Source organism: Symphodus melops, assembly GCF_947650265.1.
Source record: "Symphodus melops genome assembly, chromosome: 11".
NCBI lineage: Eukaryota > Metazoa > Chordata > Actinopteri > Labriformes > Labridae > Symphodus > Symphodus melops.
Genome location: NC_136701.1, coordinates 14,555,002 through 14,575,245, shown reverse-complemented (window position 1 = coordinate 14,575,245; position 20,244 = coordinate 14,555,002). Strand labels below are relative to the sequence as shown.

General features: G+C 39.5%; 2 protein-coding genes across 4 annotated transcripts in view; both read right to left on the bottom strand.

The window, feature by feature from the left end:
* The window catches only part of nsg2 (neuronal vesicle trafficking associated 2), a 35,406-nt gene extending 22,537 nt beyond the window's left edge, over nucleotides 1–12,869 (bottom strand). The window contains exons 1-3 of one of the 2 annotated variants that reach the window (XM_079355606.1): nucleotides 12,515–12,869; nucleotides 11,905–12,077; nucleotides 897–1,007 (exon numbers count right to left, since the gene is read on the bottom strand). In XM_079355606.1, the coding sequence (XP_079211732.1) occupies nucleotides 897–1,007; nucleotides 11,905–12,033 (240 nt within the window). In that variant the 5' untranslated portion in view covers nucleotides 12,034–12,077; nucleotides 12,515–12,869. Of the gene's footprint in view, nucleotides 1–896; nucleotides 1,008–11,904; nucleotides 12,081–12,514 lie in introns of both variants that reach the window. The other variant, XM_079355605.1, reaches the window with a different exon arrangement.
* Nucleotides 12,870–15,005: 2,136 nt separating this feature from the next.
* cpeb4b (cytoplasmic polyadenylation element binding protein 4b) overlaps nucleotides 15,006–20,244 on the bottom strand; it is a 29,606-nt gene continuing 24,367 nt past the window's right edge. For both annotated transcript variants that reach the window (XM_079355599.1, XM_079355600.1), the window contains one exon: nucleotides 15,006–19,825. In XM_079355599.1, the coding sequence (XP_079211725.1) occupies nucleotides 19,598–19,825 (228 nt within the window). In that variant the 3' untranslated portion in view covers nucleotides 15,006–19,597. The remainder of the gene's footprint in view (nucleotides 19,826–20,244) is intronic.

Sequence of the window (20,244 nt, the reverse complement as noted above, 5' to 3'; positions counted from 1 at the left end):
TCTCTTTGGTCGCCCATACTGACAGAAGAATTGGACAGACTGGGTGATGCTGATGTTTTTGAACAGGTAACTCAGTGATTCACACACACAGCTGACGTCACCTGTCTTTGTGTTTGACAGGGAAGAGCAATTCGGAAGAAAACACTCTCTTTACACAGCTCTTTACTTCAATTACATCACAAATACAATTCTGTTGAAATTATTAAAGTTCCTGTGAGACACTTTTGGGCTGTGTGGATTTCAAGGCCCTCTTCAAATAAAGCAGGACGATATTTACTCTTTGCTGAGCTTGTCCTCTAAATGTTGGGAGTGGTGTTTATTTTAAAGGTTGATGCATGTATTGATCTGGAGTACATCTGAAGCCATTTGCCGGTGTATGTTTAAGAAATGTGGAGATCAAAAGGCAGATCATGATGCTCCTGAATGCATCACATGATCATAAAAGGTTCTATTAGTTTCTCAGCAGCTCTGCTTACATGCATCTCTGCCTCCACAGCATATAGAGAAAACTGTTTGAGTTTATTCTTAACTAAAGAGGCAGTCTATGCTGGTCACACTGATATAATTTTGTTCAGCTAATGGCAAAATGTGATATGGATAAATATCCTGTTACTAATTAGAGTCATGATGACATACATCAGTTACAGTATGATTGATCCAACGTTGACTTTCCAAAATGAAATCCAGGAAATGAGCCAATAGCGACCAATCCAAAAACCCTGATTAATGTATTTAAATGATGAAAACAGGGCTTTCTATGGTGACGTTGACAAAGAAACTAGATTAACTTCAAATCTAATCCCCGTTCTCCTTAGAATCAGGTCCAGTCTGGATCCTAATTATCAGATCAGAAGGCCAATATGCCCTAGTTTCAATACAAGTTTTCCAATTCTTACCTTCAGTCTCTCAGACACACCGTCAGTGAAGCTGATGGTGAACTCCTCCACTTTAGGCACCTTCAGCCTCTTCTTCTCTGTCTGGTACTCCGTGCGAGTTTTCACCACCACCTGGGGAGGAGGCAAACAGGTTACAGTGAAGTCGTTCAATCCTTGAAAAAAATGTGTTATGAAATAAATTATAGAAAGGGTTGCTCCGATCAAAAGATGGACCCTCAGGGGTCTGGACACAGTTTACAATAACAAACAATGATGACAATGCAGAAAGTGAGATGCAGAATCATGTACATCATAAACAGCAGCAGTAGCTCAGTCCGTAGCGACTTCGGTTGGGAACCAGAATGTCGCTGGAACAAGTCCCAATGTGGACCAAAATATGAAAGTTGTTCTGGTAGCTGCAGAGGTGCCAAACCACTTCTTGAGCCGTACCGAGAAGCCCTTGAGCAAGGCCCCGAACCCCCACCAGCTCAGTGGGTGCTTCCAGTGGGGCCTGCTGCCGCACTCTAACATCTCTCCATTAATGCATGTCCACAGGTCCTGCTTGTGCATGTGTGTGATTCAGGCCTGTGTGTGTGAGAAACATGTGTCTAAAATAACCGAGTGCAAACCGAGTGCGGTGATTAATAAAGTATATAACATTAAAAAATAATTAACAATAACCACTGCAAGTGTAAAACAATTCCAAGGTGTGAAAAAATGGAATATGGAAACATAGAAACCTATTGATGTGTTTTTGTGTCCATAATTCAATATCTGCAAGGGGTCAGAGTGTTTACCGCCTCCCTTGTTGTATCAAAAAAGTACAAAGTCTTCAAAAGAACATGACGTCCAGTTCAATGCGTCATGCTCAGGTAAGCTCACAGGCCATAATCCAAACCACATACACTGATGTTTTCTTGTATCTCCGAGCCTGACAGGGACAAAAGAACAGACGCTGAAAACATCAGGAGGTCAGACATTTCTCCACAGAAAGGACTACGATAAAGCAGAGATGCCATGACAAAGAAGTTCTCAAAAGACACAAAGGTGTCAGTAAGGACAGAGAGATGGAAAGCATAGGTTTCAACTCAATCATTAAAGAATAAAGTGATAGCAGATATAATAGACCTACAAAAGAAAACACTGGTGCCACGCATATGTTAGAGCTTCACTGTTTGTTAGTGATGTCTAGCGCACAGAACCCTAGACCCCTAAATCTGAAGGGAAAACACTGTTCTTTGTGCCGGCAGCTACGTGTAAAAGAAGAGCAAGGGCAGTACAGCTCTGCCCCAGTACTGTCAGTCTAACACTCCTCAAGCTAACAGGTTTAGAGGGCTCAGAGGGACACAAGCGAGAGAGAGAGAGTGAGAGAGAGAGAGAGTGAAAGGGAGAGAGAGACTGAGTGAAACACCAAAACTCTGAAGGTTTATCTACTTTTCAACTTTTCTGTGTTATGAAGAAGCTGCCAGATTGGGAAAGTGGTTTGGGTGTTCTGTTCATTAAAAGACTCCAATTGAGGCTATCTTTTATACTATATACTTTTATACCAATATCAACAATAAAATAATTGGGTTTTTTTATATTCCAATCCTGTCTTAGTTCTTCTACACACCGTCAGTCAACAACTGAAAAAGATTTGTTTTCCGAACACGCCAAGCAGCCACTTGGATTTAATGAGGATGTTTTTCTCAATCAATCTTACCTAACTGGATTTTAACAATAAACAGTTCAGGTTCAAATTAAAATTGTGTTTCTTTCTCACCAGCTAACTTCATCAGGGAATGCACAATAACGTAGCTTGCAAAGATCCAATTGGCAAATATTAACCAACTCATTTTGGCACTATTGCCGATGATAGTATTATGTGTGAAAGTTTTCTCCCAAGCCAATTCAGAGACTTCTTTGAGAGGAGAAACATGATATCATTCTTTATTGTGATGGCCCACAGCCAGAAGCAGACATTATGATCCAAAGAAAACTCTTTTTCAACAGAATGTGCTGTGAATGGTGTTACAGTAGTAGATAGTCTATCATGTTTTTTTTTTTTTTGGACTACACACAAAGTGTATTCTTCTTGGCTTGCTAGATCATAAAACAATGTTCATTGGGGGCTGATGCCTAATAGTACTTTTTTTGTTTTATCATCCAAAGAAAAGTGTCAACCCAATGTGTCCTTGGGCAAGACACTTCACCCCAAGTTGCTCCCACTGCTTCATCAGCGGCGTGTGAGTGATGTGTATGAATGGATTAGTTAATAATGATGAACACTTTACACAGCAGCCATCAGTGTGTGAGTGGGTAAGTGGCACATTCGGTGTAAACGCACTCCTGTGAGTACACAGAAGACTGGAAAATGAAAATAAAGCTGAAGGTGTGTTCCTGCCAATGAAACAAAATCTGCTGGAATTCTGGTGCAATCGATTTGTTTCATTGAATGTGTATTACAACAAAACCACCTTTTCAATGTGCACTCTAGTGATTTCAGTAACAGAGTAAAACGCCTAAACTCAGCTGATTATTCTCCTTTTTTCGCATGTAATTAATCATGACTTTTGACATTATCTACCTACCTTGAGTTACTTATCTGGATGATCTTCCCAACCTTTACACAATCCGCATTTAAAAGTCCTAACTCTAAATCCTAAAAACCTGTATTACCTTGTCTCCCCAATTTAAGCATAATCTCTTCTTTCAGTGCAGACTTAACTGTACAAAAGAGCTGCTTTTACAGAGCTGCTTTCACCCTTATCGCTGCATGGAGTGAACAGAGAAAGAGTCCCTGCTGCTATGTGTGTTCTCTGTATATTAAATTTCTCCAGAGGACGGGGGCGGCTTCAGAGAGAGTCGTACAAATGGCGAGGCAGAGGAGAGGTGGAAGGAGAGAACGAGAACAATGTCTCTGTGTCCTTGTGGCTAATTGTGCAGCTTCTGAACGGCTCTTTGTCACTTTGAGACAAAGCCAGAAACTGCTGTGCACACAGAGCAGAACACTGAACTGCACCGGGCTCCACAGAGCTCCTATCTAACATTTTAAGGCGGCAGTAGGTGTTCTGACTACAGTGGATTTGATTAGACCCCTGAGGAGGATGAGAGCAACACCAGGCATGAGGCTTGTCATAGTCATAAATGTCTCAATTTTGCATCAACTCGCCCATTCTCATTTCACAATAAGAGCCTTTAGGTTTAAACATAGTGGCGTGTTATGCTGCTTCAATACTCTTTCCCTGCCTGTACTTTGCACTCCTTTATTTCATATTAATTCATAAAGTGGCCATCAATCAACATTGCCTCATTTACACAGACACCAAGCTGCAAGCAGCTCATATAAATCTATTCATTTAGATGAAACCATCTGATTGGACGGGACCAAATAGTCTCTCGGAAACCATTCATATATAATTTAATCCTGTTGAAAAAAAGGTGACCTTACCATAACTTATTCTACAAAGCGAGCCTTATAATGCCTTTTGTGAGTTCCCCCCATAAATCTATGTATAATCACATGAAACGTTTGTTTCTAGTCACACTTGCTGTGTCGCTTTACGAATTGGAATTACTGTGGGCCCACTTGACTACTTTGGTGCAGACTGATCAAACAAATGATGGAAATGAAGACCTTCATGATTCTCAGAGAAAGAGCCAGAAAATTGAACCATACCATATTGGCAATCCTCTGAATTTCCTCTTGCATCACCAGCAAGATAAGATTTTTTGTTTCAGAGTAACTCCTGGCAAACTTTGGACTAACTGCTTTGGGTGTTATGTATGAATTTAGATGATGCATCCCTTAGAGCAGCTTTTGTTGCATGTAATTATGAACAGTGCTAATAAACACAATTTTAATCCAATTTTACATTAGCTTCTTAATTTGTATTCACAAACAGTTGTTTCTCCATCTTAACGTGAAATCAAGGACTGGACCAAGTTGTGCTTTTATGTCAGTGTTAATGAAAATTGATCACAATATTCTGTGGAAGCAACCATTGACTCTATAGAGATCCTGACAAAGGCCTGGTGTTACATCCTGTAACCTCAACAGTGAGAAAGAGGCTAAGAACCTGTCGGGTTAAAAGCATGTGCCGATTCTTCAACACGTATACTTGGAAATGACTGTGTCTGTTGTGAGGAAAAATTAGGCAATAAGTTGCATTTTCATCGTCATCCCTATATGAGCATGAACGACAAACTCATTGTGTGAGAAATTTACCGCAATGTATAGGAAAAGTCATTATTCTGCAAAATGCGTTCTCTCTCAGCATGACTTGGCTTCACCTGTCGGATGGAGGTCTGGTTGTGACTGCGACGCTTTCACACCTTTTGATGCCAAGAAAAAACTTGAAATCAATAATACAGCTTTTATACTTCAATGGATGTGTTTCTGTTAAAGAGTAGAATAACAGCCTCACATCCCGGCTGTAGATTTAGTTTCATTTACACTCCTCCACTTACTGTGACCTTTGGATGCGACTCTGAGACTGACAGGGACTTGTACATCAGTGGGAGGTAAATTATTCTGGCACCCACAGAAGCACAGCCGCTGGTGCAATTTCCTGTGAGAATCTATTTACAGATATTCAATTAGACATATTTATTTGATGCAAACTTCTTGAGTCACTTTGACCTTTAAATACTTTCATGACTGTCAGAGAGTCCATTTTGGATGTGTCATAGAGCTGCACAGTTTATTTCTGTGTGGAGAGATGACTGCAGCGTGCCACACAACATGACACCGCAGCTTTTTGAAAATTAAGCTTAGACTTGGTATTCCCTGTGGAAATACTGTCCAAACCGTTCTTTTCTCTCTGCTATCAGAGTGATTGTCGTTTCATACTTCACCCTATGACTGAGCTGCAGTAGGTGAGTCCATTTTATGTGCAAGTCTCAGTGTGGAAGGCAGACGCCGACAGATTTTACGCGTGTGATTCCACAGTCGAATAAGGTCGCTTTCACATATAAAGTTTGGTGGACTCGGTTCGATTCATTTTTTTTCCGATTTTTCATTTGGTTTGGTTTGCGTTCAGACTGCACTTTGTCAAGCGCACTGAAGCCTGTCGAATGGTGTGCGCCATAGACGCGAGTCGCTCGTTGGGCTGTATCTGCATTCAGGCGGTGTCGGACATATCCAAAAAAACGAGTTTCCAAATAGTAAAATGTACTGAAATGTCAACTCAGAACACTGAGCTAAAGTGTTTAAAGGAACAGTAGAGCTACAGAGGAGCTGGACATATTTCAAATATCCCATGACCCATTGATTTGACTCATTCTTTAGCATGGATATTGACTATAGAGGTTTAATAAAGAGAAGGGTTTTACCATTAACTAAACATCACTCCCACTGTTCTGTACTGGGAACGAAATCTGGGTCTGTTTGGACAAACACTGCTGCTTCTGTCTTGATTCAGGTAAGTACAGATCTGGTATTAACATTCCTTCCACATCAGAGGTGTAAATCAATATCTTTCTACACAGACAGAATATAAACCAGCTGGATTTTAAAGTCCTGAGGAGCAGGACTGAAACACGGTCCAACCAACAGGCAGAAAAAAAACAGAAAAAAAAAAACAGAACAGAAACAATGTTTTTATAATCAGTTAGTTTTGGGCCAATATTCAATGATACATGCCAATAATGTTCTGTCTCTTCGAGATAGCTGACTGAAATATTCGGAGTTTTGGAGCTCTGGTTCTATCAAAGACAGAAAATGGAAGTGTCCCCTTTACACTGACAGCGTTCTAACAAAATGATTATTCATCACAACTTTATGACCATTTATTTAACGGACCAATCAACTGACAGCCTGATGATTATCCTTGTATTTATTTATCATTTTATATCGATAGATGCTCTGACTCTTAAACAAGTATGAATTAGAGCCACGAGGATTTGTTGATTAATCCATTAGTGTGTGATGGCTGATTCACTATCTCACTCTTCTAAAATCGGTCTGTTCCAGCTTTTCACTGTGAAGATGTGTCGCGTTTCTTTGTCAGTTCTAAAAGTGTGAGAAGGATCTTCAGGTTTTGTTGAATCGGACATATTCAGCACGATCGGGCTCCGTCAACGAGCGAGCTTTCCTTTTCCTTCAGCAACAGCAAACGATACATGACGACAGTCCGCGTTGTTGACTTCGGGGTGTCACAGCTACTCTTTAAAACCTGCATGCACGTCGGGTGTAATCGATGATCGCTTGTCAAATCAAACATGGTGATGATGTTTGATCTTGTACCGAGGCCTCACATTGTCGCAACACACACACACACACAATGTTTCCTCATCCTTCTCAAAGGGAGGCCTTTTCTAATTCATGAGGATAAGAACACCACCGCAGTTATTAAGATTAGATGAGATTTAAAAGCTGCTCCAAAGGAAACACTTTGAGAGAAATAAGAAAAAGAGAGGCGTGTTTCAGGAGACGTGTCAAACGGGGGGGAATGTCACAGTCTTTAAAAGCGGCTCTTTGATGTCAGAGAGATGACAAACTGAAAGAAATTATGTCTCAATCTAAAAATCTTTATGTTTCTCCACTCGCCTCGGCTTCTTGTTTTTTTTGTTGTTGTTTTTTTTTTTTTTTTTTTCAAACTAGCAGCAATCCAATCAAGATATTGTTGACCTGGTGGAGGCTGTGACTTGTCGCTGGCCAGATGGAATCAAATCTAATACTCTCTCTAATGCCTCAGCAGCCCACTGCAGCATTATTATGTGAGTGTGTGTGTGTGTGTGTGTGTGTGTGTGGCTCTATGTGTGTGAACTTTATCCCGCCCCTGCAGTTATTCCTTGGTAACCCTGTAGTCGGCGAGGTCACTCAGTCATTGAGTGGGATCAGGGAAAAACAGCCAGGGTTGTGTGTCGGTAAAAGCTGCTGATCTGGGGTACACGTCATGTCACGTCAAACCAACAAACCTCACTTCAGCTTTAAAAGGACAGAAATGTTCTCAGATCGGATTCTCAAAGCCAGTTAAAAGCTGATGATCAATGGACTACTTCTGGAGCTGGTGGCAAAAAAAAAAAAAAAAAAGAGAAAAGAAAAGAAACGTATGTTTAGAGAGATTGTAAGACTGAAAATATGGTGATGTCGAAGCATCGAAGCAGATGTGGCGGAGCTGATCTGGTCGACAGCAACTCGAGCACAACGCCATTTAGAAACCTGTTTAGAGCTGCTTAATGTTCACGCATGTTAATGGTTTGTAAATAAAACGACTATCTGACGATATTCTTATTCTACAATATTTAAGCCACTCAATGACGGTTGTGGTTTTGGAAGTCCTGTTTCGTCGAAACAGGAAACTGTTGTGTGAACAAGCTGGCCACAGAAACATGAAGCTCGAAGGGAGGAAGCTACAGTTTATGTTGATTCGCTTCCCCCTGTGGACAAAGCAGTGGCCTCTCCCTTTTTTGCTGATCTCGTCGCGTACAGGTGTAAATGAGTGTTTCTGCTGCACTCACTGAATGTTTTTTCTGTGGATACTGTCGACAAAGATCATTTCTGTATAGCGTGGTGAAGCTCACTTTATTTAACGCCTGCCTGGAAGCTGCGGTTAAATGACTTCCACACAATCTTATCTTAATCCAACCTGTTTGCTTTTGTAGCTCAGAAAGAGGCATCCGTCTTCTTTTTAGTCAGTCTAAACAGCGATTACACGTACGCATTTGTTGTTCGGTTTCACAACCTGCTTCCAACTAGCCAATAAAATGAGCTTTCTCAGGCATGCGTAAGAACTGCAAAGCAACAGTCAAACTAAAAAGGGAATCAAAAACACATCTTTGTGGGATATCAACGAGTGTGATCATATAGCTGAAGTCTCTCAAATTTCCATAAAATCAACTGAAGTGTGATAGCGTTCATTAACACCTCCCTGACTCTGACTTCTAATTACAGATTTCATTCTTGTGTCACTTTCCAGAGAAACAAATCCTCACACTCACAGCAGGAGACATGTTTCAAGATTTGGCAGTAAATTGACCTTTACAACCCCCCCACTCTGTCCTATGTAAAAAAAACAACAACAAATGGATCCATCTGCATGTGCATAATGATTTCTAAAAGAGACATTTCCCCCCCTAATGCCTTTAAGAATGGACATCTTAAACCGGATTATGCACAGGCGGAACTGACAAATTTGTCAGTCCTGGGAGAAAGCAAGCATGCATACAAATACCGCATTGGCTGTCAGAGTGTGATTCCGAAAAGCAACAAGAAACAGCAATCTTTGTGCCTGCGTCTCCTGAGGCGTGTAAAAATTCACTGATAGTCAACAAAACAGCCTGCTGAGATGACTGACCTCTTTTTCTTCAAATGTCACCGACGAGAAAAAAAAAAAAAAAAATCCAAGTGTATCGCAGGAAATCACACGTCACCCAGGTTCTTCTCCGTCTCGATACCTAGTTAGCCAATCAAGCTGTAGCACCATTGGGCAGCAATCACACAGTACACTGCCATGGTGACGTGTGTGTGTGTGTGTGTGTGTGTGTGTGTGTGTGTGGAAATCTTGACACAGTGACAGCTTTGAGCACAGTAAATGTAGACATGTTGTCCAGTCTAGAGGGAGTGATTTAATCAGTGTAAAATAACTGACAGCTCTATAAAAGTCGTGCTATGACCTGATGGCTGCTGACAGAGCTGACTCGTCAATCAAACACACTACAGGCCTTCTTGTGTGTGTGTGTGTGTGTGTGTGTGTGTGTTTAAAGTGAATGACACCTGTTAACAGGTATTTGAAATGAAAAGAGATTGTGCCTTCATCTGCAGAATACATAGTGAGGGTAATGCTGAGCTGTTTGGTGTGTGTTGTGTGTGTGTGTGTGTGTGTGTGTGTGTGTGAAGGTGCATGTTTGTTTGTTCGTGTGTTATCTGGTCTCCAGAATCTGCACACATACATAGACCCCTTTTCTTTACAGTGTGCGCAACATGTAACAACATCAATACTTTTGCTTAATTTATGAACATATGTGTGATATGAGGCTCAACCAACCATCATCTTCACATTATTCACGCGTGACTTTAACGTTTATCATTCCACGATTTTTTTTTATAGGAGGGAAAAGGCTGCTTTGTTTGGTGTTTTTGAAAAGGATTCCAGTTTTATTTAAAACATTTGCTTATTTTCAAAAATACATTTTTTTTGGTGCCAGCAGCTGTCTAAAACCTAACTATGACTTGTCTTCCTAACCACTGCTACCACTTGTGTGACCACTACTACTACTGCCACTTGTGATTTTTATGTAAAAGAAAATTCTGCTTGAGCCAGAGGGAAAACACTTAAAGTAACACGAAGACCAAAAATTGGAGCTTATACACACGTATTGAAGACAATGATATCTATGCTTCAGCACGTTTAAAGCTAATTCAATGTTTAATCTAAAATAAACCAAAATCTCAAAGTGATTAGTTTTAGTTTTATTCATGTGTAATTGCTGGGCCGGTTTTTGGCTGAAGCCAGTGACTTCCAGATGTCCCTCTAAAAACACATTCTGTTAGATAGTGAGCTGTAAAGACATTTGTAGGTGGATTTTGTTACTGATAGAGAAAATCTCACTGATTCATTCTTTGCTCTAAGTTACCCATGCAGCTTGCTGTAACCGTCAATTACTGAACAGACAACAGAGCAGTGTCTGCCTTCTCCTTTGTTTCTGAAGAAGACGTTGAATCAGCTTATTATCCAATATGACAAGCCCTACCTTTATGTTTACCCAACAGAGAAATCCAATGATATTGGACGTTCATTCTTGAAAAATGTCATTAATTGCTCATTGAGTGTCAGACTCTTGTCAATTCAGTAACTGATTCGAAGATTAATTAAAACCATTGTTACATTGGCTTTGTTCATGAGGTCTGTCTGTTTTACGATTAAAGTCAAAATGTTCTCCTGACGGCCACATTTTTCAAATCTCCATTTCAACTTTATTCCATATTCTCGTCCCAAATTGTTCTGGCAGACATTTGCTCACCAATGTTTCTGGTTCTTCTCAAGGCCACCGCCACTGTTGCCAAGTGCTTGCTAATTGTTGATTAGCCCTGTTTCTCTGTAAAGAATGTAACACACAGTGCAATCTAGACCTGCTCTTGAAGTGGAGTTTCATTAAAGACATTTTGATGTGATTTGGTGCTTTTTATATAAAGATTTAAGGATTTGCCTTTTTTTTCCCCTGATACCTGAACCTGAAGAAGTTAAATAAACTCAATTTCTGCAGATAGAGTTACAGTATATGTAAGTGAGTGGGATTACCCAGAGGAAATCTGTCTCATATTTGTTTGTTTTTAAAAAAATACATAAATATGAAGTAGATATTAAACTGCGTTCCTATTTGAATCTGATTTCATTACCCAAATATACTCTAGTTTAAAGCTCTATATCTAACAGAGTGTACTGGTTTGAGTCATATGGTGCTATAATTTTTATGTTACCAAATACAATGCAAGCTAGCCCACTGATACAGTGATTTGATGATGAATTGAATCAATTCATCTTTAATAAGTAACTGCTGAGCAGCGATATGAAACATTATAAATCATTACACAGTACCCTTGAAATGAACAAAACACTGTCACATAATACATCCATATTAAGATGCTTTCAGAAGGAGCATCAATGATAATGCCATTGATTTTCATAATGTGCAATCAGTGCAGCTCTCAGTCCAAACCTACATGGAAACAGCAATGGATGCACTGCCGCCATGGTAACTGGATTAACAAGCTGTGGTGCAGTTACTCTGGGATGTCCAAATGATAAATGACAGTCTGTCTGGAACCAAATCTGTCTCCTAATCTCAGATGGAAAACAAAGACATGGCCGGGTGACAGCTGAGATGAATGAATTGTGAATGAATTAAAATGTGTGGGTGTGTTGGGCCGGGAAAGGGGGGGGGGGGCTGTTCAGCATAAGAGGGGTTTAGGGACGAGGTAGGTCAACAACTCGAGTAAATACAAACAGAAGGAGATTAAGAAAAACAGACAGATGCACAAACAAGCAGGAAAAAAAAAATCTCACACAAACACTCACACATTGCTGGGGCTGTGGGGGATGCTTACCTTTTCAGGTGCTTGGCCCTGCAGGCTGCCAACATCCAGAGGAGTGATGAGGGGCACATTCTGAAAACCGTCCTCCACGCTCACAGGTTTGGCCCCTTTGTCCTGAAGATTACTCCCCAGTTTCACCATCTTTCACCGACCTTCAATATATTCCCTTATTTCCCTGAAGACTGCTTCTGAAAGGAGGAGGAGGTTTTGAGGGGGGGAAAAAGATGACTTTTACCTCACAGCCTTTCAGGTCAATGAAAACTGGCAGCAAATGGCTTTTTGATGGGGATGATTCTAAATGAAGTCGAAATGTAATATGAATGTTGATTTAACTTCAATGTAGCTTTAATAAAGTAGCCTATACGCCAAAAATAGCCTATGTATGAAACCTATAAGCAAATTACAGGGATTTTTTTTGGGAATCGTGATAATTAAATCGGGAGCATGCGATTGAAGAGAATCAAACATTCAAAAAGGCACATTTTCTTTGCAACATAAACGCATCTCTGACTGTATTTTCTGGAAACCACAGAGAAATTCTAAAATCCGCCAACAGCAAAACCTTTACCTCTTCCTCTGTGTCAAAAATGACTAACATATAACACATACAGCAGTAACTTACAGCCGGTCGTCCTTGTCCGTCCGTCTCCCTGTGTGCTGCAATGTTTGTGTGTGGACAGAGGCGGAGGAAAAGGCGCAGATGAGGAGCAGGTGAGGTTGGAGGCTGCGCTGCGGAGTCGATGCTGCTGAGGCTGCGGGAAAGCAACGCTGCACCGCCGGGGACAAACTGGATGTCTGGCGGCGGTTTCTTACCAGCAAGCAGCCCAACCCCCTAATCCACACACACAGAGCCTCTTCTTCTTGTTCTGCTGCTGGTGCTGCTGCTGCTTCAACCAGCCGCTGGAGCTGCCGCTAGGGGGTTATTTTTTTTTGGTGTGTTCCTTTTGGGAGTCTCGTTTGTTTTGTCTAAGTGGAAACCGAATTAATGATGCCTTTAAGGGCTTCACGTAAACTCTTGCAAGAAGGTTGGGTTGGACGTAGCCTGTATGTTGTTTGTTATGTTAAAATAGGCTACCCTACTGTTTGTTTGTTTGTGTGTTAATTTTTTACAGTAGAGGCTATTTGTAAAAGCCTTCTTTATTCCTGGTTTATCTCGACATATGACGGATAGCCCAGCCAAGGTTGTGAGCTTGAATATAAACAGAATATCTGTGTCCTTCCCCCAAAAAATAAAGTTAATGACACAAAATTACTTATCGTTTTTAAAATGCAAAAGGTGTGGTAATAAAACCCAACAAAAAAAGGAAAATTGAGACTTTTACAGCTGAAAAGAAATATAAACGAATGACTATGACGGGTTCTGCGATAACAGATTAGACAAACAATATTCCCGGCTGCATTGAAAGCAGCATGAAGCCAGGCAAATCAAAATCTGTTTTATCCTACATCGCCATCTGGTGGGTTGATGACTGACACACAGTCAGAGGTGAAAACAAAAACAAAAACAAAACAAAAAACAGCTGATATTTAAAGGGGTGTGCATGTCTGTGAAAAAAAACCAATGCCTTAATTCAAACCACAAGACAGATAGTTGAGATATGTGTATGTGTGGGGGTAACAGTTATGTTTATTTGGCATACGTTGTTTCTGAGAAGTTACAATTGCATCAAATTTGAGTGGTAGGCTACTTAAATATGTATGTATGTAAATAGCATCCATGACAGCAAATGTGTGTGGGTGCATTTACATGATCTGCTATTGTAGGAATTAAAAATCTTAAAGCTTAATTCTACAGGAAGGATCTTCATTCCACCAGTCAAGTGTCAGCAGAGGAGAAAAGTCATACAGATGTTAACAACTTCACATATTGTACTGTGGATCAGATGTAGACTTACTCTTCTTTCCTCCTTCAGTTGAGGTGTTTATTTATGAAGTGTTTTATATTTAGGCCTACAGGGACTGTTGCTAGAACTAAAGAATATTAAATCATGTTGCAGACAACTTCTCACTGTTCATATTTATTTCTTATTTCTCGACTTTTGATGTTTTTATAAAATAGGCTACAGCAAAAAATAAACTGCTCGCTGCACTGATGTCTGTGCATTCATTTAGTACAACCTTTTGTATGAAATTACATTAAGTTAACTGAACATTACATTATTAATTACAATAAAATACAAGTTTATGCATACAAAGAAAGCCGTTCCCGCAAGATGCCACTGAGAAACCATGGTAACACACAGTTTCTGTTTCAGCCTGAAAGAGTGAAGTTTTTCCCAAAGCCTGAAGCTGTATTTCTACCCGATACACCTGGAGGAAGGGGACTTCATTCAGCTGTGAGTGTAACTTCTAAAGGAGTGGAGGGAAGGTGTAGGGGTTGGTTTGAAAAAGGCCCACAGTGTGAGTGTGGGTTGGTCCAAGCTGGATATTGATCTGTGGTTGCATACAGGAGCTGGCTGGGATGACGAGGAGCTCAGGCTCAGATAGGTTGAGCTGAAGGTGGCGTTCTTGCATGTGCTGTAACTTGATCTATCTTGTGTTAATTTGTGTAAACAGCAGGCTTGTCAAAGTTTCTTTTATAAGTGTTGAGAGGTCAGTCTTTTGTTAGTCCAGCACTGATGTTCGTTTGTCCATGTGCTAAATGTGACGTATGACCTGAGCATATCTCAAGTGGGTAAGAACATACAGGAATGATAATCTCAGTTGATTAATACAGAATACTTCTTTACCAGCAAAATTTACTGATATTTTTAATGTGCAATGATTAGACTACAAAACTCTGGGTTGGTTAATAAAGTTGATAACTAGCTTGGTGTGACTGTTAAGTGAAGCCAGACGAGCGAAAGACACCCTGGGTAATGCAAGCCCGAGGCTGACAGAGTTGAATAACTTGTGTCACCATGATGGAAGCTTCACAGGTAAAATGAAATTAAGAAACTCTTCCGTTAGTAACCTATTAAACCTGTTAAAAAGCCACACATTGATGTTTAACCTGTTGACTTTGAGGGAAAACAACAACTCACACGTGCTGAGACTACAAGTCAGGCAGAAGTGACTGGTCTCTGTGATTTCAAGAGCTTTAACGATGTAACATAAACAACAGAGCACAAAAGTTCATCACAGTTAAGATTTATTTCATTCAACATTTCACATTACAAATATTTAAAAATTATGCATACTGTTATAAATAGTTGGCTGCAAACAATTAAATAACATTAGATTTTTCTTTTTCGTTCACTAGCACTTCTACAGACCAACTCCTAGAAATATGGACATATCCGTATTACATAACTTAATTAGAAAGGAAAATACAAAAATAGGAACTTATAAAGTGAAATGACAATAAAAATTAAGGTGATATCTTAAGTAAAAAATGCTATTAATAAATACAACAACCTTCCCATACACAGTTAAAAACTATTGAAATCTTGCCATTAAGTAACATCATTAACAGACAGATATTTAAATATTTATTTTCCTTCAGAAAATGTGAACCATATATTGTGGAGCACAATATAGCAATTAGTAAAAACTAGACACTTTAACATATTAAAAGCTTCACCTCAAAAATATAACAAAAATCTGATCAAAATTATAAAAATCAATTATACATTCCAATTAAAAATAGACCAATAAACAGCTAAATACATTGTTGACCTAATAATTACAATGCAATCAATCACAGTAGCTTAAAATAAACAAAATAAGCAAATGAGCACAAAACCTTTAATGTTTTAAAAATAACTTCAATTATTTATATTAGTACAAATAGTTTGATTTCTTTTCTTTTTTACAAACACCAGCATGAAAAGGATTACAATAACAGTAGAAAATGACTGTGAAAAACATATTAACATCTTCTTTAATTAAATGTCTGCAATTAAAAATGGCAATAAAGAATTACATTGCAAAGAGTCTTTATCTGGAAAAAGGTTCAAAAGAAGTATTGCACATAACAACTTGAAGTTAACTTGCAACATTTACCACATTCAAGTCTTTAAGCTCCCCTTCCTCCAGATAGGTCTATATAAGATCACCTTCGACAGACAGCGGGGATGAGTTCTCAAGTCTTTTTAAAAACAGTGTTTAGAAGGATGCTCAAAGTCCTGCACTGCCCAATCGATTTTAACTTACTTTCTGTCTTGTTTCTCGTCTTAGCTCTCTGTCATGTGCATCCTGCAGAGGTCTGCAAATGGGGAAGCGAGGACATCAACACGTGTGGGTGGGTGGGTCGGGTTAAAGTGAGTGGGTGGGGTGGGGTGGGGTTGGGGGGGTTGTCCTTAACAAGTTAATAGTTTAGAAACATTTGGTGCACACCACAACAATTAATTTTTAATAGCTAATTCATGTACTTCTCATGTTCTCTTTTTATGTCATGCATGCTAAGGATTACAATAGGTGCTAGTTGGCAAGTTCAAGAATATATATATACTTTTTTTTTTTCAAATATTAAAATATCTAAACACCAAACATCCATTCTTGTGATAAGAGATTCAGCGGTACGCGTGAACCAAATTTTTGCATTCTCCTTATAATAAGTTATACTCCATCTATGGAGAGGAAACCAAGACAGAAGTTACCATTTCCCAACTAGTATAGCCATGTTTAGAGACATTAACATCAATTTTAAATTACACCTTTTTTTTTTCTTTTATTATTCTCGCCATGCTGTTATTGACCAGATTTGACTGGAAACATCTAGTGTACGAGAAGCCAAGACCAAGAGAGCGATACACTTTGGCCTCTCCTCTGCAGATCTGAAGTCGCATCAACACAAGTGCACACTTAGTTGTAAAGTTTCCTCAGCACTGAAATGTATAAAAAGCATAATTGAAAATAATATATATTGAAATCACTCAACTTTTTTTTTTCTTAAAATGAACATTTCCATATATGCAGATCTCTCAGTAACAAAAGTACAAAAGCTACCTTTCACAATGTGAAAAATTGAGGTATTGCAAAAAGGAGTTTCCCCATTTGTGAAAAATGTGCCTAAAATGACTGTTGGAAAAAGAAAAAATATTTAGAAAAGTAGTGCATAATAAATGTTTATATGTGCATGACAAAATAATTTAGCTAGAAAACACTGTACCAAAAATCAGCAGGCCATGTATAAAATAATCTTTTTTTTTATCATCTCATTTAACAGCAAATTCTTCACAAAGTGTTTTAACTTCTAAAATGCTCACCCAAACGCACCCATAAAACTAATGACCAGGGTGCAAAAACTGGTGCGACGACACCCGCCGATATGAGGATACGTTTCTCACTAGTGTGTATTATCAAGTTTCTGTACTAACTCCCTGACATATTTAAATGCTCAGCTAGTAGATTACCACTGAGTGACTGAAAATGTCAAACAAATGTGAGGATTAGATTTAATTTTTGCTGTGAATGTGCACTTCATGTTTAATTCTTCCCAAACACGCAGACCTATCTGAGATAAACAGAACTCGTGGCTACCAGGGCGCTTGATTTTGGAGCTATGGAGAGTGTGAGGCCTTGTGTGTGTGTGTGTGTGTGTGTGTGTGTGTGTGTGTGTGTGTGTGTGTGTGTGTGTGTGTGTGTGTGTGTGTGTGTGTAGGTGTGTGTGTGTAGGTGTGTGTGTGTAGGTGTGTGTGTGTTTGCAGGATGTGATGTTCTTCCACTGGTTTTCTAAACGGATTTTGACTGCACTGTCAAATCTCTATATGTATATATAAATATAGTGTGTTCAAGGCCAATCTTTGGTTTGCTGGGCTTGACAGTTAAGCAAAACTGGGTAGAAGTGACAGATTTTAAAAAATATATATATAAAAAATGTAATTGAAGAAGTGAGAAAAGGAAAACAAGTAAGTAAAAACCAAAAAAAAGAAAAAAGAAAAAAAGAAATAAAAAAAGAAATGAGCTACAGTATGACCCACTACTGCACAGCCATCTTTGGTTCCCAAACACCACGGGGTACAACCGACTGCTATAAAGAGCAAACTGCATGTGGGTAACAAGTGCGTAGTAGTAGAGCACACTGCAGAGACTATCTTCATTTATGCTTCAAAAACACTGGATGCTGAGTTGGATAAGCTTGGCAGGAGAAAAAGATAGAAGGGGTTCGCCAAAAAGGGCAGATCCCTGCATGACTCAAACGTGTGCCGACAATTCGAAAAGCAGACAAACTGCTCCGTTCGTTAAATGTAGCTGACTCTCGGATGCGAAGTAGATTTTTTTTTTTTTTTTTTTTCCCATTCAAGACTTCTGGGAGAATTGCACAAATGCATTGGAAAAATAACACAAACAAACTATCAAAGACAGGTATCTCCTGTTTGGTGATATCTCCCGTTTAAAAAAAAAAAAAAAAAGGCGGCGTTGACCAGCCTTCTCTTGAGGAGTTAACCTTCACCTCCGTCCTGAAAGATCTGGATCCAAGAGCCCGCTGTGAGCAGGTTTTGATCCATGAATGAGGCCCTGCCCTCTGTTAGCTGCTAGCTTAGCATCAGAAGGTTGCAGGCAGACATTGGGGGGGGGGGTGGGGGGGATTTTATCTCTGTAGCAGTTAGCTTGTCTCTCTCTCATGTCGCCTCCCAAACGCCATACATTCCCCTTTACACTTCTCTCTGTCCCCCCGGAACAACCCTGGGTTTGACTACAAAAATAAGGAGGTGATGAAGCAAGTGAGTACAAAACTGTGCCAGTCACATCACACTCGGCTCGTTGCATCACTTCCCTTTGATTAGAGTTCTAAGGAAAGGAGAACACCAGCAGGTGACAATGTTTCTCTCTCTCTCTCTCTCTTTTTAAACTGTATTCGGCACATTAGCAGCTGAGTTTGAGGTATTAGTTTTTGCATGTCAAAATGGAGATCAAAAACCCAAATATGTGTTGCTAAAGGAATTTGTGGTGTTTTTTCTTTTCTTTCAAGTAATATCAAAACATTTGTATGATCAGGGAAATCATAAAGAGAGAAGTTCAAACATTTTGATCGGGGAGGGGAAAGGATTGGTTTCTCTCTGCAGCGGGCCCTCTCTGTTCCTCAGAGTAAATCGAGATTCAGCTTTGGTAAACTACTAAGGGTCTCGCACACTGGATCTGCACTCTTTCAACTGGAAATAAGTGCACTCTTCTTTAGCAACACCTTTTTTCAATTCACATTTGCTCTTGAGCCTCTTGTTACTAATATTAAAACTGTAATCACACCTTTTCAATACAATGAGACACTGTTTCAGCAGCATCGGCTCTGGAGACTCGATAGAAGTAAAAAAAAAAAAAAAAAATTTAAAAAAGCAATTGCTGTGCTACAAAAGAAGTCAATCAAATATCAAATGAAGTGTGTCTTCTGGGGCATCTTGTATCCAAATTAAAATTAAATACATACTTTAGAACATGCCAATTGAATAGCAGAGTACCACATCACACCTCAAACTTTCCTATATATGTATCTTTTGAGAACTAATAAAAATATTTCAAAAATCAAAAACACATTAAATTATGTTACACATCTTTTTTCCTTGCTGGACATATTTGGATATAATTCCAGTTTTCTTTTCTTTCTTCAAAATATAGATATATATTAACTTAAAAAAAAAAAAGAGAGAAAAAAAGGTTCAGTGAAATTAGAGCAAAAAGGAACCAGCAACAGAAAAGTGCAATTATTTGTACAATGATTTGCGACTCCTGCACTACCTGCCCCTCCTGCTCCCCTGTTGCCTCTCCACCTGCCCCCCCTTTTTTTCTAGTTCCAGCGGAAAGAGATGTGACGGGGTCTGTCGCCGCCCTCCTTCACCAGGGGTTTGTGGAACTCTCGTCCAGCGCGGGAGTGGATGGCAGCCCAGCAGTACTCGCAGTAGTACTGCAGACAGGTGACATTGGCGCAGAAGAACGGGGCAAACTTCCCCCCGCAGCGAGTTCCCTGGCACTCATCGCACAGCTGGTCATCCAGCACGTATGGCTTCACTTCCACCTGTAATCAGAGATGGGAATGATTTGAATCCAGAATACTTTATTACTTCTCATTCTGTTCACTGATGTCCCCTACTCGTTTTGAGTTTCTGCCGAGTATAATTCAGTCAAGTTGCAGGACTCCCATCATTATTTGATACAATCTGGTCTGCAGTTATTGAGCTGTACTTTCAGTTCATCTTGTTTTATGTTACTGTATTTTCTATCGAGGACATCAGCCTCTCTGTATTGGCTAAATCCGAGCCTTACTAAAAATTGCACTAACATTTCCTTTCTCTTCTGACTGCTCAGCATTGAGGTATTGTGCTATCAGCAAGTGAATGCCCACAAATCTGCACCCTAATGTTAAAAATGAAAAAGCAGCGTTCCATTAATAAAGCAATTTATAATATGATGCTTTCTCTTCACTTGATTGAGCTT